The following is a 19,455-nucleotide window of genomic DNA, read 5'->3' as shown; positions in this document are numbered from 1 at the left end:
GCAGTCAAAATCCTGGAGAAACTCAGGAAGGTAGGCAGCATCATGGAAAGGGAAAAACAGTCAATGTGACCAAGAACGGTCACCAGGAAGAGTTACTAGAGGGGATTCGGAGGGACATTTGGAAAAGTGGAGTCTTAATAGGAACAGTGGCCATGGAGTGGTGCTATAACTTATTGCTGCTTTGTTCATTGCCAATGACACAGGTGCGACTATTGTCCTGCGTCGCAAGTTCTCTGCCACCCATTTCTGGGACGACTGTCGGAAGTACAACGTAACGGTTATCCAGTATGTGGGGGAGTTACTGCGGTACCTCTGTAACGTTCCAAAGGTAAATCAGGCCAAGTTATGGGATGGGAGGCAATTTCACTTGGTTAAGTTGGCTCCTGGTGGGACAGTCCCTCAGTCCATCTCCCAGCTGGATCAGCAGAGGACTTCCACTGCCCATGTCCACCCTCCATCTGTGGTATTCTACTCATCACTGTGCACCATCCAGAAAAAAGAGCCATTCATTTCAGTGCTCTGTTTTCAGTCTGATCACTTCTCAACACATGTCAGTACCTGTTCCCCCTTTTTATGTGCTCTAGCCTCATTGGTCAACCTGTGTAGCATCAGTTTGAACCCCTTCCAAAAATCTAAATAGAACACACATACAGGTTTCCCATTCCCATCCTCAAAGGTCCAACAGATTATTCCACATGATGTTGCAAATTATCTCTCATACCCATCCATTTCCTTATTGATGGTTTGACTGATTCAGTTCCTCCCATCACAGTTAAAGTGAGTTCCAGAGACTTAATGACTCCTCGAGTAAGACCAGTCCCCGTTTCCTCCATGTCCTCTCTGCCACAAAGTGGTCCTGATCCTTGAACGATCCAGAGATAAATAGGCGCCTCAGCGCACAGCAGTTATTGTGACACCATCACAGCTCAGGTCATTGAAATTTGGAGTTCAATTCTCGCCACTCTTTGTAAGGCACGTTCTCCCCAACCCCACGGGTTTCCAAAGTCCAAAGATGTGCCAGTTAGTAGGTTGATTGGTCAATGTAGTAGGCCTCCGCTAGAGTTAGGGTTAGGGTTAATGCTCGATAGACCATGGATTTGCGCCTTGGAATGTGCACAAGCCCTGGGCAAGGTTTTTTTATATGGAAGATGAGCAGTTGCCCAAGCTGCAAGTCTCCCCTCTCCACACTACTGATGTTGTCCAAGGGAAGGGCATTAGGACCCATACAGCTTGGCACCGGTGTCGTCACAGAGCAATGTGTGGTTAAGTGCCTTGCTTAAGGACACACACTCAGCCTCAGCCAAGGCTCAAACTAGCGACCTTCAGATCACTGGACGAACACCTTAACCACCTGACCATGTGTAAAGTTCATTGTAAAGTGATTTGGCTAGGGTTAAATAAAGGGTTACTGGGCAGCATGGCTTGTTTAGCCAGGAAGGCCTGTTGTGTGGTGTATCAGAAGGGTGTGAGTAGGTGAATGATGAGAATGGGCTCCTTGCTGCACCCACTGTAAACTTTTCCACTCTTCATGCCCTTTCTGAATGGTATTTGTTTAACAAAGCTTTCTTGTTGGGTAATGGTTTAAACTCCGAGGTTTCATCACAAGTGGAATATTACAACACCAGCAAATCATGGCACCCAGACAGAAACTCTGTACAGTTAACACCACAAGTTCATTGTCATCTGCAGAAGTCCACGGCTACACAGGTGCAATGAAATAAGTTTTTGCAGCAGCCTCACAGGCCCAAAGTGTCAGGTACACAACATTCACAAGAAAGACTTAAAACAAAATTATGTGCAAGAACTTGTTTAGAATTAAATAAAACAAAATATAGCATTGTCCTAACCAAGTGCACTTGTGAAATCTGTGTAAACCCTCGTGACTTCCTCTGTGGGGGATTACAAAATAGAGGAGAGGCAAAGATTTCCTGTGTCTAGCCCAAGCCCTGGTGTTTAAGGCAGTTTCAGTTGTTTTTGATACTGTGGGAGTGAAGTTGGCAACACTGACGTAACATCAATGAAGGTTTAGCAGCAGGACAACGTGTGCAGGAGTCAAGATGAACCAGTTAAAGCTGACTGCTTTCTGGATTTAACAGTGTCCTTGGTATCTGCAGCATATTACTGGTGGCAAAGACGGAGAGTGGAAAATTTGAAGATTCTGGTATCTTTGGAAATGATGCCCATCTGGAGGAGATTTGTGTGAGAGTTGGGAGTGGGGGAGTTAAAGTTTAAAGGGAGTTAAAGAGACTCCCAACACCAGCTCACCAGACCATAAGATATTGAAGCAGAATTAGACCATTTGGCCCATCGAGTCTCCTCCGCCATTCCATCATAGCTGGTTTATTATCCCTCTTAATCCCATTCTCCCTCCTTTTCCCCATAACCTTTGACACCCTGACTTCTTGAACTCAGTTTCCAAACTAATGAAGGCCAACATACCATACACCTCAACAACCCCATCAAGTTGTGTAGGAACTCTGAGGGAAGTAAGTGGCTGAACTTTTGCCCCTTCCCCGCTGTTCATAGAAACATAGAAAACCCAACAGCACAGTACAGGCCCTTCGGCCCACAAAGCAATGCTGAACATGTTCTTACCTCAGACCTATCTAGGGTTACCCATAGCCCTCTATTTTTCTAAGCTTCATGTACCTGTCCAAAAGACCCTATCATATCTGCCTCCACCACCGTTGCCAGCAGTCCATTCCACGCACTCACCACTCTCTATGTAAAAATAACTTACCCCTGATATCTCCTCTGTACCTACTTCCAAGCACCTTAAAACTATGCCCTGTCATGCTAATTCATATTGCTGAGAGCTTGAGAGGAGCTGAGGTTCTCCGTGGCTGGCGCTGATATTCCCAGAGGGAAACAGCACTCCCCTTGTTGAAGGAATTAGATTCAAGTTTAGTTTCCAGTGAGTATTGAGCATTTGGTAAAGGTAGCAATGCACAGTGAACCATGGTTCATCTTTTCCAGCAACTGGGGTTCTGCTCCTGCACAATCTCCTGCAATGAGAGGGTGCAGACCAGTGAATTTCTGTGATGAAGGAACGACAATGATTAAATCAGGACACTCTTTGAAGTGGAGGAAGTGTGAAGGAAGTTCTGTTCACTTGACAGTGGGAGTGATGGTGGTGAGAGGTAGCATCTCTTTAACCCTTTCCTGCCGGAGGCTGCAGATGGAGAGTGGACACTGGGACATGGACAGCGAGTGTCACTGATGCAGAATATGTCTGCTTCAGACTTCCCTGGGGACCTTGCACTGGTTTGGGGTTCAGTTGTCTGGATTAGAGAGCTAATTGAATGGTAACTACCTGGTTTGAGTTACACAGCACAGCAATAGCACTGCCCACAGTGTCTATGTCCTTACTCCACTAGCTCCATTGACCAGCATTTGGCTGTAACCTTTTCAAGCATTGCCTAGAAACAAAGCGTTTCAGATCGGGACATCTCAGATCGGATGCAGGCTATTCTTGAGAACGAGGTCATGAACCCAGATGTAGTGGTCCATGTAGGTAAGGTGAGTGAGGGGGTCCTGCTTAGAGAGTTCAGGGAGTTAGGAGTGAAGCTGAAAGGCAGGACCTCCAGGGTGACAATCTCGGGATTGCTACCTGTGCCACGTGCGAGTGAGGCGAAGAATAGAATGATTATGCACATTAATACGAGGCTGAGAGCATGGTGCAGGAAGGAAGGGTTCAGGTTTTTGGATAATTGGTCTTTGTTCCAGGGACATTGGGATCTGTTTCGAAGGGACAGTCTACATCTGAACCGGAGGGGTACTAACATTCTTGCAGGAGTGTTTGCCAGTGCTGCTCGGGGGGGTTTAAACTAGATATCCAGGGGGCAGGGATCCAGATCCAGAGGGTTGGTCAGAAGGAGCATGTGGTTAAATGTGTAGAAGGTTTGGGTGATCTTGAGAAGGTCATCAAAATTCAGGGTGCAATTAGCCCGATGGAAGTTCAAGGAGCTGGGTTAGGTACCGTAGACAGTGTTTTAAGCAAAGAGAGGAGGAATGGGCTAAGAATTCTATACTTGAATGCGCGTAGTGTCAGAAATAAGCCAGATGAGCTTGAAGCTCAGATGAAAATGGGGAACTACGATATTGTTGGGATAACGGAGACATGGCTGCAAGGGGATCAGGCCTGGGAATTGAGTGTACCAGGGTATACGTGCTTTCGTAGAGACAGAAATATGGGAAGAGGGGGTGGGGTGGCCCTGTTGGTGAGGAATGAGATTCAGTCCTTAGCAAGAGGTGACTTGGGAACAGGGGAAGTAGAGTCTGTGTGGATTGAGCTGAGGAACAGTAAGGGTAAGAAGACCCTAATGGGTGTTGTGTACAGGCCCCCAAACAGTAGCGTGGATATTGGGTACAAGTTGATTAGGGAGTTAACATTGGCATGTGCTAAAGGTAATGCAGTCATTATGGGAGATTTCAACATGCAGGTGAACTGGGAGAATCAGGTAGGTGCTGGACCCCAGGATAGGGAGTTTGTGGAGTGTCTAAGGGATGTATTTTTGGAACAGCTTGTGCTTGAGCCAACCAGGAACGAGGCTATTTTGGACTTGGTGATGTGTAATGAACAGGAATTGATAAGTGATCTTGAAGTAAAGGAGCCATTAGGAAGTAGTGATCATAACATGATAAGTTTTTATCTACAATTTGAGAGGGATAAGGGCAGATCAGAGGTGTCAGTGTTGCAATTAAATAAAGGAGACTATGGAGCCATGAGGGAAGAGCTGGCCAAAGTTAAATGGACGGATGCCCTGGCAGGAAAGACAGTGGATCAGCAGTGGCAGATATTCTTGGGGATTATACAAAAGATGCAAAAGCAGTTCATTCCAATGAGAAAGAAGGATTCAAAGAGGGGGAAGGGGCCACAGTGGTTGACAAAGGAAGTCAGAGATTGTATAGCATTAAAGAAAAAGAAGTATGACAGGGCTAAGATGAGTAGGAATACAGATGATTGGGAAGGTTTTAAGGAACAGCAGATCTTAACTAAAAAAGCAATACGGAGAGAAAAAATCAGGTATGAGCTCAGTCTAGCCAGGAATATAAAAGGGAATAGCAAAAGCTTTTTTAGCTATGTGAAGAGAAAGAAGAAGATAGTTAAGAACAATGTTGGCCCCTTGAAGAATGAATTGGGAGAAATTGATATGGGAAACAGGGAAATGGCAACAGAATTTAATGCGTACTTTAGATCTGTCTTCACCAGGGAGGACACAAGCAATCTCCCAGATGTATGGATGGGCCAGGGTCATAAGATATCAGAGGAATTGAGACAGATTGACATTAAGGAAAGAAACTGTGATGAGTAGACTGGTAGGACTGAAGGCTAATAAATCCCCGGGTCCAGATGGTCTGCATCCGAGGGTCCTAAAAGAGGTGGCTCAGGAAATTGCGGATGCATTAGTAATCATTTTCCAATGTTCCTTAGATTCAGGATCAGTTCCTGAAGATTGGAGAGTGGCTAATGTTATCCCACTTTTCAAGAAGGGAGGGAAGGAGAAAACGGAGAACTATCGCCCTGTTAGCCTAACGTCAGTCATGGGGAAGATGCTAGAGTCCATTATTAAGGACGAAATAGTGGCACATCTTGATGGCAGAAATAGGATTAGGCCGAGCCAGCATGGATTTACCAAGGGCAAGTCATGCTTGACTAATCTGTTGGAGTTTTTGAGGGTGTAACAGGGATGTTAGACGAGGGTAAGCCAGTGGATGTTGTGTACCTAGATTTTCCGAAGGCATTCAATAAGGTGCCACATAGGAGATTGGTGAGTAAAATCAGAGCTCATGGCATTGGGGGCAGGGTTTCAACATGGATAGAAAACTGGTTGGCAGATAGAAAGCAAAGGGTAGCGGTGAATGGGTGTTGCTCGGAGTGGCTAGAGGTGACTAGTGGGGTACCACGGGGCTCTGTATTGGGACCACAGCTCTTTACGATTTATGTCAATGATTTAGATGAGGGCATTGAAAACTATATCAGCAAGTTTGCTGACGATACTAAACTGGGTGGCAATGTGACATGCGAAGAGGACGTTAGGAGAATACAGGGAGACTTGGATAGGCTGAGTGAGTGGGCAGATACTTGGCAGATGTCATTCAATGTGAATAAATGTGAAGTTATCCACTTTGGAAGCAGGAACAAGAGGGCAGAGTATTGTCTGAACGGTGTAGAGTTAGGTAAGGGAGAAATGCAAAGAGACCTAGGAGTCCTAGTTCACCAGTCAATGAAGGTGAATGAGCAAGTGCAACAGGCAGTGAAGAGGGCAAATGGAATGTTGGCCTTTGCTACAAGGGGAATTGAGTACAAGAGCAAGGATGTCCTTTTGCATTTGTACAGGGCCCTGGTGAGACCACACCTGGAATATTGTGTACAGTTTTGGTCTCCAGGTTTAAGGAAGGACATTCTGGCAATTGAGGAAGTGCAGCGTAGATTCACTAGGTTGATTCCTGGGATGGCAGGGCTGTCTTACGCAGAGAGATTGGAGAGATTGGGCTTGTACACGCTGGAATTGAGGAGATTGAGAGGGGATCTGATTGAAACATTTAAGATAATTAAAGGATTTGATAGGATTGAGGCAGGAAATATGTTCCAGATGTTGGGAGAGTCCAGTACCAGAGGGCATGGATTGAGAATAAGAGGTCAGTTATTTAAAACAGAGTTGAGGAAGAGCTTCTTCTCCAAGAGAGTTGTGGAGGTGTGGAATGCACTGCCTCGGAAGACAGTGGAGGCCAATTCTCTGGATGCTTTCAAGAAGGAGCTAGATAGATATCTGATGGATAGGGGAATCAAGGGATATGGGGACAAGGCAGGGACTGGGTATTGATAGTGAATGATCAGCCATGATCTCAGAATGGCGGTGCAGACTCGAGGGGCCGAATGGTCTATTTCTGCACCTATTGTCTATTGTCTATTGTCTATTAAAGAGTTGTGAGAGTCTCTACCTAAAGAGGTGGTGGAGTATCAGAAACTGGTTTGATTTCGCTGATGTATGTCATGAAATTTGTTGTTCTGCAGCAGTGGTACATAAAAAGCTCTAAGTTACAAAAAGAGATATAGACTCTGTTTCCACCTTATTGGGTAGTACGTGTACCTAATAAAGTGGCCACTGAGTGTATATTCATCTGCTGCTGTAGCCCAGCCATTTCAAAATTCAACATGTGAGTTCAAAGATGTTCCTCTTCTCACCACTGTTGTAACACATGGTTATTTGCCTTCCTGTCAGCTTGAACCAGTCTGGCCGTTCTCCTCTGACCTCTCTCATTAACGAGGCATTTTTACCCACAGAACCAGTCTGGCCATTCTCTTCTGATCTCTCATTAACGAGGCATTTTCACCCACAGAACCAGTCTGGCCATTCTCCTCTGACCTCTCATTAACGAGGCATTTTCACCCACAGAACCAGTCTGGCCATTCTCTTCTGATCTCTCATTAACGAGGCGTTTTCACCCACAGAACCAGTCTGGCCATTCTCCTCTGACCTCTCATTAACGAGGCGTTTTTACCCACAGAACCAGTCTGGCCGTTCTCCTCTGACCTCTCATTAACGAGGCATTTTCACCCACAGATCCAGTCTGGCCATTCTCCTCTGACCTCTCTCATTAACGAGGCGTTTTCACCCACAGATCCAGTCTGGCCGTTCTCCTCTGACCTCTCTCATTAACGAGGCATTTTCACCCACAGATCCAGTCTGGCCGTTCTCCTCTGACCTCTCATTAACGAGGTGTTTTCATCCACAGATCAGCCGCTCACTGGATGTTGTTTTTGTTTTTTTTGCACCATTCTCTGTAAACACCGTTGTGCTTAAAAATCCCAGGAGATCAGCGGTTTCTGAGATACTCAAACCACCCCTTCTGGCACCAAAAATCATTCCATGGTCAAGGTCACTTAGGTCACAGTTCTTCCCCATTCTGATGTTTGGTCTGAACAATAACTGAACCTCTTGACCATGTCTGCATGCTTTTATGCATCAAGTTGCTGCCACATGATTGGTTGATTAGATATTTGCATTAATGAGCAGGTGTACGTAATAAAGTGGCCACTGAGTGTGTATATAAAATTAAACATTGTAAGGCAGAGACTCACAACGTTTAACAAGCTTCCAGATAAGTATTTGAATTGGGGTTAGGATTTACGCCCTTTGTGAAAACATTCCTCCTTAGTCCCCACTTACTCCTTACCTTTGACCTCAGGTTTCAGATTTCTCTGCTCTGGGGAAATGTTTTGTTCTGCACTGATGTGGGTAGAACATAAATGGTCAATTGCTTATACCGGCAGCCAATGTCAAGAAGAGGAAGGATTGTATTTCAATATCTCCTTTCATAATCTTACAACATCTCTCAGCACGTTACAGAGAAGGGACAAATTTTGAAAATATAACCACTGGATAGATAAGGCAAGGGTTGCGCAGGGTGCCAGGGCTCCCCCAGCTCAGAGATCAGAAGACCATCAGAGCAAAATTAGGCCATTCAGCCCATTGAGTCTGAACCACCATTCCATTTTGGCTGATCCCAGATCCCACTCAACCCCATACACCTGCCTTCCCGCCATATTCTTTGATGCCCTGATCAATCAGGAAACAATCAACTTCCGCCTTAAATATACACACGGACTTGGCCTCCACTGCAGTCTGTGGCAGAGTATTCCACAGATTCACCACACTCTCGATATTGAGGCTGTGCCCTCTAGTTCTGGATACTCTCACCGTAGGAAACCTCCTCTCCACATCCACCCTATGTAGTCCTTTCAACGTTCAGTACGTTTCAATGAGATTCCCCCCACATTCTTCTAAATTCCAGTGAGTACAGGCCCAAAGCTGCCAAACGCTCCTCATATGTTAACCCCTTCATTCCCGGGGTTTGAACCCTGATGTCTGAACCTTCTCACACTATTGTTCCTTTTACAAAAATGTGTTATACATTTCCCAACACTGTATTCCATCTGCCACTTTTTTGTCTACTTTTCCATTTTGTCTAAGTCCTGCTGCAATCGCATTGCTTCCTCAGCACTACCTACCCCTCCACCTATCTTCGTATCACGCACAAACTTTCTCACAAAGCCATCAATTCCATTACGAAAATCATTGACAAACAATGTGAACCATTTTCCATCTACATCCATGTTCACAGTTGCAGCCTGATTTTTCTTTTGGAATGGATGATTAAATTTTGTTTGTAGAGGAGTAACGACCGGGAACACAAAGTGCGGTTCGCATTTGGGAATGGTCTTCGGGCAGATGTCTGGAAAGAGTTTTTAAACCGGTTTGGAAACATTCAGATTTGTGAGTTCTATGGTGCAACAGAAGGGAACGTTGGCTTCATGAACTGCACAGGCAAGATCGGTGCTGTTGGACACATAAACTTCCTGTTTAAGGTAAGGAAACAGCTGCTGGTCTAGTGTGTGTGAGGAAGTGAAATATCATTTATTTCCACATTGCTTTCTTGGGTAATATTCTCTCTTCTTCAGCCCCTTATCTCTTCCCCTTCACCCATCTCCTGCCAGATTATATTTCTTCCTCTCCCGCACCTTATTCTTTCTTCTGCCTACCTTCCTTTCCAGTCCTGATGAAGGGTCTTGGTCCAAAGCATGGACTGTTTATTCCTCTTGGTAGATGGTGCCTGACCTGCTGAGTTTCTCCAGTATTTAGTGTGTATTGGGTAGTATCTGTTGGATGTCTCTTTACCTCTTGTTCCAGTCACATTTATAGAACTCATTCTCTCAGACAGTCACCATGTTCCTCCTTTCGACCATCTCCACACAGCTTGGGTGAACTTACCCTTCCTGCTGAATTATTTCAACCAAAGATCCTTCTTTTCTCTTCTTAAAAAGAAATTCTGTAAGAAAATCCCAAGTCCAGTTTCCAGTGAACTGGTTCTGCGGCTTTTTTTTTGTTTTAACAGAACCATTTGGTGTCCAGAATCCATCTGCTGGATGAACAACCATGTTCCATCACACTTGCATTTTACATTGGATACTTTGGGAAGTTTTTAGTTAGTGCAATAATGTTTTGCTTCCAAAGAGAAGCCTGTCACTATTGTAGTACCAAGTTGCATTTCAAGAGCAGGAATAGATTACAGGAAATTTCACTTCACCCAATCCCAATAAAGATTTTCAGTGTGTCGAAATGAACTTTGATGATGCAAAGCCAAGTAATACAAATGACTGGTTCCACAACTAGAGGATTTTGGGAATTGAAGCAGGAGGTCATCTGACGTGTGGCTTTCACAACCTTGACCACTGTCTGGCCAGCTCCTCTAAGTCCATCACACCCTTATAATTGGGCACAGCCTCGTATGCAGAAGGGAAGGACTCCAAACATTGTCTGTGCAGGACAGACAAACGGTGACCCTGATCCTGGGCTCTGGTTATGCCCCAATGGTACCAGATTCTTGGTATCTGCTCTAAATCATCTAAAGTTGCTTTCCTGATGACAAACAGTGATTTTCCATATCCCTCCAGGCCCCTCCCCTCCATGTACCTCTCCAAGTAATTCTTAAATGATACTTGAACCTGCCTCAACCACCAGTCCATATATTCACCACTCTCTGGGTGAACAAGCTGCCCTTTTAAATCTGTCCCCTCTCACCCTAAACCTTTTCCCCACAGGTTTGGACTCCCCTACCTTAGGGAAAAGGCTGTCATCATCCACCATTATATGGGGGAGAGGCAGGATAAATGCAAACAAGCTTTTTCCACTGTGGTTGGGTGTGACTAGAACTGGAGGTCGTGGGTTAAAGATGAAATGTCTGAGGGGAACGTGAGGGGATTCTTCTTCACTCAGAGGGTGGAACAAACTGCCAGCACAAGTGGTGCATGCAAGCTCGATTTCAACGACTAGGAGTAATTTGGATGTACTAGGTCAGTGGAACTAGGCAGAACAATAATTTGGCATGGTTTCAATGGGCAAAAGGGCCTGTGTCTGTGCTGTAGTTTCTATTACTTTATCTTTGCCTCTCATAACACTAAAAGTAAAAATTATTATCAGAGTACATTCATGTCACCACATACAAGCCTGAGATTCTTTTTCCTGCAGGCATACTTAGCAAATCTGTAAACAGGATCAATGAAAGAGTAAAGAGCACAGAAGACAACATACTGTGGAAATACAAATATAAATAAATAGCAATAAGTAATAAGAGCATGAAATAACAAGATAAAGAGACCTTAAAGTGAGATCATTGGTTGTTGGAATATTCCAATAAATGAGTGTAGCTATCCTCTTTTGTTCAAAAGCCTGATGGTTGAGGGGTGGTAATTGTTCTTGAACCTGGTGGTGTGAGTCCTAAGGCAATTGTACCTTCTACCTGATGGCAGCAGCGAGAAAAGATCATGGCCTGGGTGGTGAGGATCTTTGATGATGGACACTGCTTTCCTACAACAGCGTTTCATGTAGGTGTGCTCGATGGTTGAGGGTTTTACCCATAAGATATAGGAGCAGAATTAGGCCATTTGGCCCATCGAGTCTGCTCCGCCATTTCAGTATGGCTGATCCATTTCCCTCTCAGCCCCAATTTCCTACCTTCTTCCCGTATCCTTTCATGCCTTGACCAATCAAGAATCTATCGACTTCTGCCTGAAGTATACATAATGACTAGGCTTCCACAGCTTCCTGTGGCAAAAAATTCCACAGATTCACCACTCTCTGGCTAAAGAAATTCCTCCTCGTCTCTGTTCTAAGGCCTTTCACAATTCGATAGGTTTCAATGAGGTCACCCCTCATTCTTCTGAATTCCAGTAAAAACAGACCCAGAGCCATTAAATGCTCCATGTGAGAAGCCATTCAATCCTGGAATCATTCTCATGAATCTCCTTTGCACTCTCAGCACATCCTTTCTAAGATAAGTGGCCTAAAACTGCTCTCAATACTTCAAGTGAGGCTTCACCAGTGCTTTATAAGGCCTCAACATTATATCCTCGCTTTTATATTCTAGTTCTCTTGAAATGAATGCTACCATTGCATTTACCTTCCTCACCACAGACTCAACCTGCAAATTTACCTTTAGAGAATCCTGCCCAAGGACTCCCAAGTCCCTTTCCATCTCAGTTTTTTTTTTGTATTTTCTCTCCACTTAGAAAATGGTCTTCCCTTTAATTTCTTCCACCAAAGTTCAAAACCATAAGTATCCCAACACTGTATTCCATCTGCCATTTCTTTGCCATTCTCCTAACCAGTCTAAGTCCTTCTGTAGCCTCTCTACTTCCTCAAAACTACCTGCCCCTCCACTTATCTCATATCATCTGCAAACTTTGCAACAAAGCCAGCAATTCCATCGTCCAAATCGTTGACATGTAATGTAAACTGTGATATTCTGGGCTGAATCCACTACCTTTTTTAGGATTTTCCACTCAAGTCATTGGTGTTCCCTTACCAGGCCATGGTGCAGCCAGTCAGTATACTCACCACTACTCATCTATAGAGGTCTGTCAAGGTTTTTGATGTCATGCCGAATCTTGGCAGCCTTCTAAGGAAGTAGAGATGCTGTCGTGTTTTCTTTGCAATTATATTTATATGATGGGTCCAGGACAAGTCCTTTGAGATAGTGACACCCAGGAATTTAAAGTTACTGACCCTCTCCAGCTCCGATCCTCTGATGAGGACTGGCTGATGGACTTCTGGTTTCCCTCTCCTGAAGTCTACCATTAGTTCCTTAGCCTGCTGAGTGAGAGGTGGTTGTTCTGACACCACTCAGCTAAATTTTCAGTCTCTCCTGGGTGATGAGATTAAGGTGAAATATTGAAGGGGAATCTGAGGGGGATCTTGTTCACCCAGAGGTTGGTAACTGGATTGAACTGCCGGTAGAAGAATGGAATGTGGATTCTATTCCACCATTTAAGAGAAGTTTGGATAGGTACATGGATGAGAGGGGTATGGAGGGATATACAGGTACAGGTAGATGGGACCTGGCAGGAAACTAGACGGGCTGATGGGCCAGGGGTCCAACTTCTGTGCTGCAGTTCTCTATCACAGTGGTCCCCAACCACCAGGCCACGGACCGGTACCGGGCTGCAAAGTATGTCCTACCGAGCCACCAGTAAATGATATGATTTTTGTGGCCTCTCTCATCCATATGTACTAGTTCTGTCCTAGCTTGGAGAAATTCTGGAAAGATGTCTTCACTACGTTATTGTGTATTCTGAATCAGCACCTAGAACCAAACACCTTAATTGCTCTGTTCGGTTTTTGGGGCGAGACAGATTTATGTCTGGGTCCAACCAAATGCCGAATATTATCCTTTGCCTCTCTCCTGGCTAGACGCTTGATCCTCCTCAGATGGAGAGATGTTGCCCCGCCCACTCATGCTCAATGGCTTAACGAGATCATGGCCTGTTTGGACCTCGAAAAAATTCATTATTCAGTTCTCAATTCGGATCTAAAGTTCCATAAGGTCTGGGGACCTTTTATCGAGTACTTTCATAACCTTCCTCTTGACTAGGGTTTTTTTTTCCTTTTCGGTCCCTTGCTTTCAGCTCCCTTTTTTTTCTGGTAGTAGGCATTATTACCCTCTGTTGCTGAGTGTATTCACAGTCTGGGAGTTTGGCTGTTCTGACTTATACTCTCTATATTGTGTTGTGGTTGGTCTGGAGTTGCTGTTATTTTTTCTTGTGTTGTGGGGCTTGGGGAGGACACTAAGCTTACTTGTCTTTAATTTAGGTGCTTTTTTTTTGCTAAATTCTCTTCCTTTGTAGCATATTGTTATTGTATGCTTAATTTTGCACTGTTTTAATGTTCCTCATTGGGATTTGGGGTTTTTAATTTGTAAAATGTTTTGAAAAACTAATTTAAAAAATTTTTTAAAAAATGATATGATTTGGTGATATGAAACAATCTGAGTCAGCTGCACCTTTCCTCATTCCCTGTTATGTCCACTGTCGAACTTGAATGCACACGAGGTCATCAGTCGCCTAAATGCAGTGATACCCTCGCGCCTGGGATCACTGGTTGGCCTCGGGTAACTGGCCACCTCGCGCCAGAAGTGAGAAGTGCCGTTGTTACTGGCCTGGAGCGTGGACAGATGGGCGTCGCCTCTAAAACTGTTTAGCACACCGAATGTTCATGGGGAACCCAGGGCTAAAATATTCGCAGAGGACCTAATTCGGGCTCAGGGTTTCGTAAGTAGCAGAGCAGCTACCTCGCTGCGATCTACTGAAAGTCATCCCTCGAGCCAAACTTTTGTCGACTGATAAATCCTGCCTACAAGGGGGCGGGTGCGCATCCTGTTGCAGTCCTCACTCTGTTGGTCACTCCCTCCAGACTGCGACTGTTGCGGCCCCAGCATGGGGACCTCCGGCCCTTACCTTGTCCTCTCACCCCACCCACGACCAGCTGCACCTGGCCAAGGTGTCTGGTGGCAGGTGGGCAGGAGGCTGGAGTTCAGGTCTGGAGGTCTCTAAAGAGGCAATGAAAATGCTTTGGCACCTTGAGTCCAAGCACCCTGCACTTAAAGACAAACCTGTTGAGTTTTTTGAGCAGAAAAAATGTGAGCAAGAGGGACAGAATCAAGTGCTGAGAGCCACAAAAACTAAATTGCAGAATAGACTGGACATAAGGAACCCCCTTCGAGTATCACTGTCTCCCATCACCCCTCGATGGGACCATCTTGTTACAGGGAAACAAGCCAAGGGCTCCCACTGATTCACCAATATTGGTGTGTTGCAATGATTTTATATGTTCGTACAAGGAAAATATGCACTGTGTGTTTAATATTAAATTTGTTAGATAAACCCTTTTAGAAACAAAATTGAGTGTATTAGCCACTTATAAGTGACTTATAGATGACTTATCACCTATATTTCGGTTGTGATTAACACCCCCCCCCCCCCACCCACCATCGGCCGGTCCGCAAGAATATTGTCAATGCTAAACCAGTCCGTGGTGCAAAGAAAGGTTGGTGACCCCTGCTCTACGACAATGACTCTTTCCCAGAATGGTAACGAGGAATTTGTGGACAAAACTAGTGAATCTATTATAAAAAGATGGAGTGTTAACCTCACAATCTACATCATCACAACCCTGTACCTCATCATTTACCTAAACTCTACTTCCTTTGCGGTTGTTATTGTTGTACCTTGTACTTTCTTGAGGCACTGTGTAATGATTTGATCTGTATGAACAGCATATTGTTATTGTACATGTGACAATAACAAACCAATTTGAATTTCTCCTTAAACTCAGTTCCAGAAAGCCACTTCAGGCTCTCTGTGATTGCCAGCTTGCATCTTTTGCTCACACAGATTCAGCGAGGCAGAGCCCAAATGAGCAGGAGGAAGTTAACTGTCCTATTGCTTCTCCTTTTCCTACTTCTAATACAAAACAGAACAGTGTCATGTGCCTTTCTCCACAACATTGAGACATAGATTGCACAACATGAGAAAAGGCCCCTCAGCCAAACTCCTCATTGCCACCCACAACCCCAACCAGAGCAGGTCTACATTTGACCCATATCTCTCTAAACCTTGTCTATCCAACCACAGCACCCTTCTGTCTGTCTCAGACAGCCCCATTCACCCACAACACCCTTCCCTCCATCCCATACCGGCCCATTCACCCACTGCCCTCTTCTGTCTGTCCCATACCAACCCATTCACTGAGTTCATCTGCCTCACCTGTCAAATTTCTTGCCTTAATATAGATTCTACCTGACTGTCAGACCTTTCTCTCTCCCTATCCTGCCTATTGAATGAAGGGTGGACACACGTGGTAACTCCCAGCCATGGTCTGGAGTGGCAATAACAACTTTATTTACAGAGCACTTTTCATACAGATGATATAGTTCAAAGTGCTTTACACTGGGATAAAGTGCAAACAAAAGTAAAATATAAAAATAAACATGAAAGTAAAAGACAGTTGTTGGTTAAAAGCAAGGTTCAATAACTAGGTTTTGAGCTGGCACTTAAAAGTGTCTGCATCCTTTCTATCTATCAGATTTAAAACAGTCTGCATCCCTTCTATCCATCAAATATTAAATCCCCCGGTAGTTCAGAAAAGCTGACCTGCCAACCGTCTTTTGAGGGAGATTGTTTACATTTAAGAGACTGGTGGAGGAAGACCTGAGAGCTCAAGAGCTTGAGCAGGATTATAAAGCAATGTGATTCTCTGATGTACTCCAGTCACAGACTAATGAGAACTTTAAAATCAAATCTAAATGGTTGAGGGAGCCAGTGCTGAGTGCCTAGTGTAAATCTGATCAGACAGATTGCCTGACATCTGCAGGCTTCCAGTGAGGCCTACTTTTGTACAAAAAGTCAGGATTGATACTGCTGTTGGTTTCTTACTGTCACTTACCAAGGTACATTGGCAACTTGCTGTTGGACTGGTGTTCTGTCACTAACGCTTCACTCTCCTACTGGTATTTCCCCTGTCAGTGGTTTTGCACTTTTCACTTGGTGAAGTACGATGCTGAGCAGGAGGCTCCAGTGCGAGATGCCAATGGCCGCTGCATTGAAGTGGCAACAGGTAAGAAGTGGCACTGGCAATGTTAGTTATTGTTCTGATTGTGGAGCTTCATTTTGCTGCTATGCCTTATGGTCTTGAAGAAATTAGGAGCAGAAGTAGTCCATTTGGCCCATCAAGTCTGCTCTGCCATTCCATCGTGGCAAACTTATTATCCCTCTCTGAACCCTATTCTCCTGCCTTCTCCCCGAAACCTTTGATACCCTGACTAATCAAGACCCTACTAACCTTGGCTTTAAATATACCCAATGACTAGGCCTCCACAGCCATTTGTGGCAATGAATTCCACAGATTCACCACCATCTGGCCAAAGAAATTCTGCCTCTTCTCTGTTATAAATGGATGTCCCTCTATTCTGAAGCTCTGCTCCTAGACTCCCGCAAGATAGGAAACTTCCACTCCATAACCACTCTATCTCTCATTGTTCTAAACTCCAGCGAGTACAGACCCAGAGCTGTCAAACATTCCTGGTACGATAACCCTTTCATTCCGGAATCATCCTTGTGAACCTTCTCTGGACCCTCTCCAATGCTAGCACATCTTTTCTTAGATGAGGAGCACAAATATCCAGCAACAGTGACAAATTGTCCCTGTTAAGTTGCTGTTTGGAACAGAAGTCTAAAGCAGGGTGAGAAGGACTTCCTTGCATACAATGAGAAGTCTGGGGTGACATTGCCCACCATATCACAAAAACTCAACAAGGAATGACAGCCTCTCAGATCCAGTGATGTGAACATTTTGGGCCCATGTCCGCCAGTCCTTAAGTGGGTGAAGCCACTATAGTCCTTCTGAGAAAAGTGCCAAGGGTTCCACCATGGTGATATGGCCCTAGATCAGCTGGGGAACTTGCAGGTGGTGATGTTCCCTGCCCTGATTCTTGGTGGGAGAGGTGGGAGGTTTGGAAAGAGTTGCCAGAGTAGCTTGTGCATTGTGTTGGTGATACACACTAGTGGATGTTAATGTTGGCGAGAGCTTGTCATCAAGCCATACCACAGAGAAATGTCCCACCAGACCAACGTGTCCCTACTGACCATTAGTGTTGGCGAGGGTCAGCTTGTCATTGAGCCGTACCACAGAGGAATGTCCCACCAGCCCAACGTGTCCCTACTGACCATTAGTGTTGGCGAGGGTCAGCTTGTCATTGAGCCGTACCACAGAGGAATGTCCCACCAGCCCAATGTGTCCCTACTGACCATTAGTGTTGGCGAGGGTCAGCTTGTCATTGAGCCGTACCACAGAGGAATGTCCCACCAGCCCAACGTGTCCCTACTGACCATTAGTGTTGGCGAGGGTCAGCTTGTCATTGAGCCGTACCACAGAGGAATGTCCCACCAGCCCAACGTGTCCCTACTGACCATTTCATTGAAGTGCCATAACCCCATTTGCTGGCATCCTTCTACACCTTGCTTCTTACACCATAAGATGTTGAAGCAGAAATTAGGCCATTTGGCCCATCAAGTCTGCTACACCATTTTATCATGGCTGATCCAATTGTTCTCTCAGTCCCAACCTTCTGCCTTCTCCCTGTATCCCTTCATACCCTGACCAATTAAGAATCTATCAACCTCTGCCTTAAATATACATAAAGTCTTGGCCTCACAGCTGCCTGTGGCAAAGAATTTCACAGATTCTCCACTCTCTGGCTAAAGAAATTCCTCCTCATATCATCCTAAATGGATGTCCCTCTATTCTGAGGCTGTGTCCTTTGGTCTTAGACTCTCCCACCATAGGACAAGTTCTCTCCACTCTATCAAGGCCTTTCACCATTCAATAGGTTTCAATTAGGCCATCTCTCATTCTTCTGAGTTCTAGTGAATACAGGCCCAGAGCCATCAGGTGCTCTTCATATGACAAGCTTTTCAATCCTGGAATCATTTTTGTGAACTTCCTTTGAACTTCCTGTTTCAGCACATCCTTTCTAAGATAAGGGGCCCAAAACTGTTCCCAGTATTGCAAGTGAAGCCTCGCCAGTGCCTCAAAGCCTCAACATTCCATCCTTGCTTTTACATTCTAGTTCTCTTGAAATGAAAGTTAACATTGCATTTCTCTTCCACACCACAGACTCACCTGCAAATTAACCTATAGTGATTCTTGCACAAGGACTCTCTCATCCCTTTGTGCCTCACGTTAATGTATTTTCTCTCCATTTAGGAAATAGTTAACCCTTTCATTTCCATGACCATACACTTCCCAACACTATTCCATCTGTCATTTCTTCGCCCATTTTTCTAATCTTGTCCATCCTTCTGTAGCCTCTCTGCTTCCTCAAAACTATTGTCCCTCTACCTATCTACCTATCCTCCTGTTGTCTACAAACTTTGCAACAAAGCCATCAATTCCATCATCGGATTCTTCTGTCTAACGTAGTGATTGTCTGGCAGTTGGACTAAGGTGGGAAATGTGGGGTGGCAGGAAGAAGAGAAAGGCATGCAGAGAAACTGCAGAATATTGGTAAAAGATTGGAAGTGAGCAAGAGGTTGACAGAATTTGGTCTTTATTGTCACAGGGACGATGTGTTTGTTGCAGTCGGCAAGGCCACATCTGGACAACAGCCTACAGATTACAGATGTGTTTGTATTTCAGGCAGACACATTGAAGAAGTACAGCTGAGTCTGAACTAAGGTGACTTGTCCCATGAGGAAAGGGCCTGATTAAGATAAAAAGATTAAAGATTAGCTTTATTTGTCACATGAACATGGAAACATACAGTGAAGTGCATTGGTTACATCAAATCAAATCAACTAAGATTGTGCTGGGCATCTCACAAGAGTGCCACACTTCGAATTCCCAGGCATATTTTCAGTAAGTGGTTAGCCATCTCAAGTAGGGAAGAAGGTGCTGTCAGGTTGTGAATGTTTAGAATTCTGAGCCCTGAGATGGGTGGAGGAAACTGAACTCATGCAAGCTGAGAAGAAATAAGTTTTTCATCTGGGAATGAGCTGAGGATTTACAGAGAGGACAGAAGCAAAGGCCAGGAACAGTCGAGCCACAATGTCAATGACAG

The 19,455-nt window shown here is 44.8% G+C and overlaps 1 protein-coding gene across 1 annotated transcript in view; it reads left to right on the top strand.

Moving 5' to 3' along the window:
- LOC132382678 (long-chain fatty acid transport protein 2-like) overlaps positions 1-19,455 on the top strand; it is a 48,180-nt gene that overhangs the window by 8,679 nt on the left and 20,046 nt on the right. Inside the window, exons 4-6 of the mRNA XM_059953139.1 lie at positions 204-328; positions 9,179-9,373; positions 16,364-16,454. Of these exons, the coding sequence (XP_059809122.1) occupies positions 204-328; positions 9,179-9,373; positions 16,364-16,454 (411 nt within the window). The remainder of the gene's footprint in view (positions 1-203; positions 329-9,178; positions 9,374-16,363; positions 16,455-19,455) is intronic.

Source organism: Hypanus sabinus, chromosome 28 (assembly GCF_030144855.1).
Source record: "Hypanus sabinus isolate sHypSab1 chromosome 28, sHypSab1.hap1, whole genome shotgun sequence".
Classification (NCBI taxonomy): Eukaryota; Metazoa; Chordata; class Chondrichthyes; order Myliobatiformes; family Dasyatidae; genus Hypanus; species Hypanus sabinus.
The sequence above is the reverse complement of the archived record's forward strand: the minus strand, read 5'-3'. Positions and strand labels throughout refer to the sequence as shown.